The 8,393-nt window shown below is 48.3% G+C and overlaps 1 protein-coding gene across 1 annotated transcript; it reads right to left on the bottom strand.

Moving 5' to 3' along the window:
- Positions 1-612: 612 nt before the first annotated feature.
- C2CD4A (C2 calcium dependent domain containing 4A) lies at positions 613-1,859 on the bottom strand. The gene has a single exon (XM_003784397.3). The coding sequence runs from the start codon at positions 1,813-1,815 to the stop codon at positions 682-684; it is 1,134 nt and encodes a 377-aa protein (XP_003784445.1). The 5' UTR covers positions 1,816-1,859; the 3' UTR covers positions 613-681.
- Positions 1,860-8,393: the final 6,534 nt, after the last annotated feature.

Genomic DNA, 8,393 nt, shown 5'->3' with positions numbered 1-8,393 from the left:
TGAGTAGTGAGTGAAATACTACGTGCCTGGGTAAGCACATGCTAACTCTGGTTTTTATTCTGTGCCTCAACATTCTCATCTATAAAAGGGGTATAGAAGTGCCTACTTTTTAGGGTTGTTTTAAGAAGTAAACAGATTAAAACTTGTAAAACTACTACGATTATTTAAACTTAGAACATTAAAATGGTTTCATTTTCTGCAATGCTTTTCTTTAAGCAAGATGCAGCTTAGAGACTCTGATTGAAGTCTCTACTAATTCATTGTTGACCTTGGAAAAGCGACTTCACCCTCTAGGCCTCATTTTCTTATCCAGGGTCGTAATGCTTTAAAAGTATTAAGCGCTTTAAAATGGTTCAATGGATCTCCTGGAATGAACCAACTTTGAAATGAGGATATTGGAGCAAATAGATTGCTAAGACACGTTCTACTTCTAACACTTCACATAATAATTTCCCAACAGGAGGGTGTGGAACACATGATATGATTGACTATCTACATTGGGAACCCCGACAGAACACCACTCTAGTTGCTGGCAGTTAATCCAGTATCATCTCTGCCAATATGAGACTGAAAAAAAGGCCTGACGAGGAAAAAAAAAATACACGTTTATTTTATACAAAGCGGCACCCAGCGGGGAGACCCCCAGCAGGCGGGAGGCGCCCCTAGGGAGGCCCGAAGCCCTCAGAGCAGCAGGAGGGAGCCCAGCGGCAGCTCGCCCTGGCCCAGCAGGCGGCCGCGCTCCAGGCCCCGGCCCTTGCCCTCGGCCTTGACGCGCACGGCCAGGCGGCGCACCTGCTCCTCCGTGAGCCCGTCGAAGCAGAAGTCCTGGTCCAGGGCGGCCTTGCGGCTCCGCCGGAGCACCGAGCCGCGCTGCCTGCGCGCGCTGCGGGGCGGCTGCAGGACCAGGCTGACGCGGCAGCCGACGGCCCGGGGATCGGGGGCGCCCCCGGCCGGGCCCTCCGCGCGGAGTAGCCGGATGCGGAGGCGCCCGCCGGCCGGACAGTACTCGGCGGCCAGGCGCAGGGCGTCCCCGGTGCGGCCCAGAGCCACGGTGCCTTCGGCTTCCAGGCGCTCAGGGCGGGGGCCGAGCGGTGACGGCGGGCGCTCGGAGGGCGCTCGGGCGAGGGACCTCGAGCAGGCGCCGCGCTCCGCGTCCTCGTCCCAGCCGGAGACCGAGCGGGCGCGGACCAGACCGTGATTCCTTCCGGCCCACAGCGCGCGGCTCAGCAGCCCGTCGGGGGCGCGCAGGAGGCGGCGGCCGCGGGGCGGCGGGGAGAGTGAGTCCATCCGGGGGTTGGTGCCGCCGAGGACTGCGGAGGTGACCTCAGGGTCTGGTCTCAGGGTTAAGAGGGAAGAGTCTCGACCACCGCCACTGTAGGTGTGGGCCCGGGGGCGGAGCGCGGGCCGGGTCGTCGGGGGCTGGAGGAGCGCGGTGGCGCCCGGGTCCCCGAGGAAGAGCGACTCCTTGCGGCGGGTGTGCGGGGTCTCGAGCAGCGCGCAGAAGCCGTAGGCGGTGCGCGCTCGGGGCAAGTGCAGCAGCGACAGCGCCGCCTGCGAGCGCGGGTCCCAGTCGGTGCGGCCAGCGCCTTGGTCAATCTCTACCTCTTCACCCCGGGAATTCCGGATCGCAGCCAAAGCCAGGCCGGGTACGAGTCGCGGTGGGATGCAGAACTCGGGTATGCGGTCCGGCGTGAGCACGTTTGCACACGCGGCGGTGGTGTGGACCCTTGCTCTGCGGGCCCAACCCAGAAGAAGCCAGTCCCCGCCCCGCCGGAGGCGCTCAGGACCTAAGCAGAGCTTCTCCAGGCACCACATCTGGCGACAGGTGCGGGATCAGGGCAACCCTCTGCTGAATCTTGTCTGCCTGCAACACACAAACAGGCTGATCATTATAGGGAGATCTGAAGAATGCAGTAATTACTATCCTTTGCCTTCTACTTTCGGGGTTTTCCTCTTGTCCCTCCGGGGGAAGGCAAAGGACACCTCACGCCCCAACTGCAAACTATTTTGCAGTGATTTACAAACAATGGTTTTTCTCCTTTCCTTTCTCAACCCCTTACCACGTACACTTCAGAACTTGTTGCTTTAGTTTCCATTCGCCCTCGCCTCTCAAAATGTTTCAGTACGACCAAAATTATAAACCAATATTCTTCGGTGTTAAGCTCTTTGTGCAATGGTTTCCTGAATCCTAGGACTGCTGGCGGTTTAGTGAGAATTAAAACAATAACTATTTACCCCTCCAGGAAACTGTGACTTTTTCTTTTTTCAGAGGCAAAGAGCCTGAGAGGACCCCCTCAGGGAATTAAGATTGGCAACGGGTCCCTCCTACTGTACCTGACGTCCGCGGTCTGATGGGTCTCCGCAGGGTTCTTCCTGGAGCACTGACCCCGAGAGCCGCGTATCCTCCGCGAAATTCAAAGCGCGCGGGGTGGTGGGGTTCAGCACCCGCGTTCTAGGACAGCTGGTGTGAGTCTTTATACCCACTGCCGGCAGCGCCTGCCAATGAGTCCGCGGGAGCCGCGCTGCCTGGTAACCTGATGCCAGGCCCTCCCCTTTCCCTCTGCCACGTGTCTGGATCTGCGGAACAAATTCAGAAGGCCCAGTTCCCCCCCCCCCCCCGCCTCCTTTCTTGCTTCAGGTGGAGGTATTAACCTTGGAAACTCTGAACAAGTTTCCTTTCGTGCAAAAAAAGGTTTAAGCCTTGATTATATCGAAGAGTCATTGTGAAGATCAATGGACATAATCCATGTGAATGCGTAGAAGCATGCTACATCCACTTTAAAATGAAGACAAAAGTTGGGTTTGTCTTTTCTTACCTAATACTCTTTCCCCAATCTGGCCTAACCATTGGGCACCTTTCTAAGTGCTTTACTTGCTTTCTGATTTTTAGTTCTGATTTTAGATGTTTCTCTATTGATTAAAAACCACTCTCAGGGGAACTTCATGGAGGATGGGAAACGTTCTATATCTTAATGTGGGTGGAGTGGATTTGTAAAAAAAAAAATCACATAGTATGCTGCACTTAAGATTGGGGCACTTTACTGTATGTTATACCTCATTTTAAAAATAGCAGCCTACTTCTTAAGCCATGTGTGCTGACTTGTGGACTGCGAACATTTACCCTTGCATCTGTCTAGGCCAGGGGTCCTCAAATTTTTTAAACAGGGGGCCAGTTCACTGTCCCTCAGACCATTGAGAGGGCTGGACTGTGGGCCCTGGGACGAGTTGGCTGCTAAGCAGGACAGGCATGGGCGGCAATAACACCTGGCCATCTGGATAAATGTCCTAGGCGGGCTGCATGTGGCCCGCTGGCCGTAGTTTGAGGACACCTGGTCTGGGCTGTTGGAATCACCTTTTGGAGGTACCGTGGCTACATCTGGCTTTTCTAGGACATGCCCATCTAAGAGACCTTTCTCTTTCCTTTTGCAAACTAACCTGTGTTCGTTCTGTAAGAGTTGCTTCCAGCTAGCTCAGGCTGGAAAAGATCTGAGGCATTTTGTTTAAGGTTTCAGTGTATGCTATTTCTGCTTAGGGTACTGCCTTGCAAACTCATTTCTCCACTAAATGATTTTTTTTTTTTTTTTTGAGACAGAGTCTCACTATGTCGCCCCAGGTAGAGTGCTATGACGTCACAGAAAACAGCAACCTCAAACTCTTAGGCTTAAGCGATTCTCTTGCCTCAGCCTCCCAAGTAGCTTGGACTATAGGTGCCTGCCACAATGCCAGGCTATTTTTGATTGCAGTTGTCATTGTTGTTTAGCTGGCCTGGGCCGGGTTTGAACCTGTCACCCTCAGTGTATGTGGCTGGTGCCGTAACCACTGTGCAATAGGTATCAAGCCTCCATTAAATAATGTTTAATGAATTAAATTGAATTCATGATAGGTCATGTCCATTTTGTTTCCAGGACAGATAGACACTGCTAAATGATTTACTTATAGTTTCTAGAATTGTTACAAATTCTGATTATTCCTATTTTATAGATGAAAAACTGAGTTTCAGAGATCAACTACCTTATCTTAATGCGAGTTGGAGAAAGTAATACCCATTAGTGGGTATAAATGAGTTGTTCTGAGAATTGAATTAATAGTGCAAAATATTTTGTACAGTGCATGGAACACAGTGCTGAATAATAATAATAATCATAAAGATAGAAGGGAGTTTTGGAGTACAGTAGTTAAGAAAACTGAGTCTAGAGTGAGATCTATCTTTGATTCCAGAATGGTAGCTCACTATGTGACCTTGAGCAAGTTCCTTAAACTTTCTAAGCCTCAGTATCAAGTGTAACATTTGTAATAGTATCTACTTTTAGAGTTGCCACGAATATAAAATAGGATAACACATATGAAGAGTTTAGCATAGAGCCTGAAATGCACAATGTTGGATATTGCATTACTATTACAGAAGAGAGCAAATGCTCATTAAATAATTAATTCAGAACAATATTTATGAAATGCTTTCTGGGTTCCGGCCACCATGATAGGTGTATCCAGGCTGTACGAGATCATATTGGCTGTGTAAATCCATCAGAAGAGGAACGAAATGATTAGGATTAAACATTTGAATTCCATCTGGGTAAAGCAGGAGTGAGAAGAGATGATTGAACATTCTCTCTATATTTAGTCTAGGAGGCAGGATTGGTGGGGTTCAGGGTTTACCACACCTGTGACTAGCTACTCCTTTGACTTAATTTCACCTCCACCCCTGGCTAAAATTCTTGGGCTAGGCCTAAATCTATGCAACTATGAGTACCAAATTGTATACTTGAGGCAATGTGTGTGTGTTCTGACTCAATCTTTTTCAGCAGACAGGATGCTATTAGGTCTGTAAGAGGACAGATTGCCCTTGGTTACAATAATGAGAAGCGCAGATCAGAGCTCATAGTTTAAGTTGGCTGATAAGTTGTTAAGCAAGTTAATAAACCTGTTTGAGCCCAAGTTATGAAATAATGGTAATAAGAGCTACCAATCTTAGATTGTTGTGAGGGTTGAAAAGATATGCCTGAAAAACGCTTTCCACACAGTTAAGGGCTGGCCAACAGTCAGCTATTATTATTACCATTATTATTATTATGAATGTTTAACCAAGGATTAGCTGATTCACACATGGCTTCCTTTAAAAACATTTCTCTCCTTAGCCAAGTGAAGCAGATTGGCTTTGGTTTTATTAATAATTCACCTTGTTCCGAAACACCTCAATAGTATTTCCTGTATATGATATCTTGAAAACAGCAGAGCTATGCCCTTGCTTGGTTGGTCTCCTGTAACCACATTAAGCCTTATGTTTTACTTAACTTGGAAGCATAAGCAATCCAGTACTTGGGAGGATGGTGTAACAGGGTCAGGAATACACAGATCTGCTCAGAGGAAGACTGCTCATTCCAAACTCACAGATGTTGCCACGGTAATGGAGCTGGAAAACAATTCTGTGAAGTGAGTAAATACGCAGATCACACACCTTCAAGGCAGAAGTGCTCACAATGTAAAAGGAGACTTAACACTTTAAAGCAGACTTACAAAAGCGTTACATAGGCACTTGAAGGTCAAGGAGACCAAGAACAGAGCTTAAGACCAATAAACTACTGGTATTCTGATATGCATCGCATTCAACACAACTAGAGAATGGAATGCCCAGGGAACAAAGGAAATGAATATCTGCTGTGTGATTCTGGGTAAGTCACTGAACGTTCTTAGCTTAATTTTTCTATAAAATGGGAACAGTACTGCTACCTGCAGTACTTACCTCATAGGTCTTTTGTGAAGATTACATGAAAATGCCTACCTTGACATAATAAGGTAGCTCTTGAGGTATAACTGAAACATAATAAAATGGAATGATACATATAAAAGCACATTTATACATTTTCAACATTGAAAAAACCATAGCAGGCGGTGCCCATAGCTCAGTGAGTAGGGCACCGGCCACGTCCACCCAGGCTGGTGGGTTTGAACCCAGCCGGGCCAGCTAAAACAACTGCAACAACAACAAAAAAATAGCCGGGCGTTGTGGCAGGCACCTGTAGTTCCAGCTACTTGGGAGGCTGAGGCAAGAGAATTGCTTAAGCCCAGGAGTTGGAGGTTGCTGTGAGCTGTGATGCCAGGGTGACAGCTTGAGACTATTTCAAGAAAAAAAAGCCATAGAGCTGTAAGGAGTTACTGTCTTATACAAGGCATTGGTATTGCTTACTTCTCCCAAAAGATTGTACTTTGATTTCCACTGGCTTGATGTTGTCATACTGCTTGTGCTGGGGTTTTTTTTTTTTTTTTTTTGTAGTTTTTGGCTGGGGTTGGGTTTGAACACACCACCTCTGGCATATGGGGCCACAGGCACCGCCCTGCTTGTGCTGTTTTTGAAATTGTCTTACACTGTTATTCATACATCCTTGCAGCAGTCTATTTCTTAGGATGCATGCCTATCTCAACCAGAACAGATTCCTTTACGTTCATCTCAGTGTGAGCTAATGGAGAAAGAGGAACTGTTATGGGAGGTGACTAGGAAGAACTTGGGGACAGATTGGAGAGGGTGTTCTAAACAGTGGGAAGTTACTGCATGTTTTTGAGGTGATTAACCTAAGCTCATCTGTGCTTAGGAAACTAACTCTGGTGACAGCATGAAGAACAGATTGGAAGAAGAAAAATGGGTGTAGGAGGAGACCAGTTGCAAGGTGACTGCATGGTCCAGGGAAGAGGACACCAGGAGAATTTAGGAAATACAGCAAAAGCAAAATTGCTGTGGTTGGTAATTTGCTGTGGTTAGTGAAGAAGTCTGAAGTTCTTCCCAGGTATTTTCTCTGAGACCTGCTAGAATAAATAAAGGGTAAACGATTCATTTTCTGTGTGCCAGAGTTTAAGATGAAAGTGGATATGGATACATGGTTAGTACTAGTGCTTTGTACCTTCAACTTCACATAACACCAATTATAGCCATTGATTTTTTTTCTTCAATAGACTTCAAATTTATGTTTTTGTTTTTTTGGATATAGTCTGTCACTCAGGGTGCAGTGCTGGGGCATCATAGGTCACAGCAACTTCAAACTTTTGGGCTCAAGCGATCCTCTCGCGTCAGCCTCTGGAGTATTTTAGACTACAGGCGGCCGACAGCGCCCTGGTTTTTCTATTTTTAGTAGAGACAGGTTTTGCTCTTGCTCAGGCTGGTCTCCAACCCCTGTGCTAAGGCAGTCCACCTGCCTCTACCTCCCAGAGCTAGGATTACCGGTGTGAGCCACTGTGTGCTGCCTTAAGATAGGTTTTTTTGTGTGTGTGTGATGCTGCTGCACAACCCTAGGCTGTTTAAAAACAATAGTCTCTTACTCTACTTTAGTAAAGCATTTAATAGATGCCTATGACTACAAATAATTAGGTTTCTGTATACTTTTCCTTTTTGAAATATGTTTTAGAAAAAATTTCCTGTCTCTAAAGAAGCACATTTCTTTCTTTTTTTTAGAGACATAGTCTCACTTTGCCGCCCTCGGTAGAGTGCTGTTGCGTCACAGCTCACAGCAACTTCCGGCTCTTGGCCTAGGCGATTCTCTTGCCTCAGCATCCCGCCACAACGCCCGGCTATTTTTTTGTTGCAGTTTGGCCAGGGCCGGGTTCGAATATGCCACCCTCAGTATATGGGGCCAGAGTCCTACTCACTGAGCCACATGCGCCGCCCTAAAAAAGCACATTTCATTGGGTGCTTTTGAAAGCATCAGAGACAATTCAGTGTCAGCATGGAAAAAAGTGCTATATAACTACCAGGTTACTTAGGAGGAAAAATAAGAACTACTATGCTTATTCATTTTTTTCGCCGTGGGGTAGTTAATTATTTAGTCACTAAGAGCGAATATTAGATGAGGGTGCAAAAGAAGTTTCCAACAACATGCATATTCAGTTCTCGTTCTATCTGCCATTCTGATGCGGTTCGGTTCTCCTCCTCCCCCGAATTAAATTATTAGTGAGTTTTCAATCAGCCGGAGATCGTGTCCCAGGCGGAGTCCAGCTCTTGCAAGACAAGAATGCAGAATCTCCCTTCCCCACCCGATCCACAGATGAAAGGGTGCTCGTTTAGCAGACGCGAGCCCGGGGACAGCTGGGTCGCCGCCGGGTCGGCTCCGGGCAGGGGCTGCACGCTGTTTTCACCCGGGCGGTGGGCTCTGCGGTTCTGAAGTCCACGGCGGGGGACGTCGCGGAAGCCGCGGCCACGTAGATGTCCCCGAGCTTACTAACTCCTGCTGTCTCTTTTTATCTTCAATGTCCTTTTCCTGTGGTGTAGGCCGCTCCAGCGCGGCTGCCCGGACGCGCCTCCTGTGCCCACCTGGTCCCCCACCCGCGCGGGCCAACGCGCCCCTCCGGCCCGGGCGGCGGCGCGCCTGCGCACTGGCGGGGTCACGCGCACGGCGCGGGGCGGGCCG

This window comes from Otolemur garnettii, unplaced genomic scaffold (genome assembly GCF_000181295.1).
Source record: "Otolemur garnettii isolate 467f Iridium unplaced genomic scaffold, OtoGar3 scaffold00011, whole genome shotgun sequence".
Classification (NCBI taxonomy): Eukaryota; Metazoa; Chordata; class Mammalia; order Primates; family Galagidae; genus Otolemur; species Otolemur garnettii.
The sequence above is the reverse complement of the archived record's forward strand: the minus strand, read 5'-3'. Positions and strand labels throughout refer to the sequence as shown.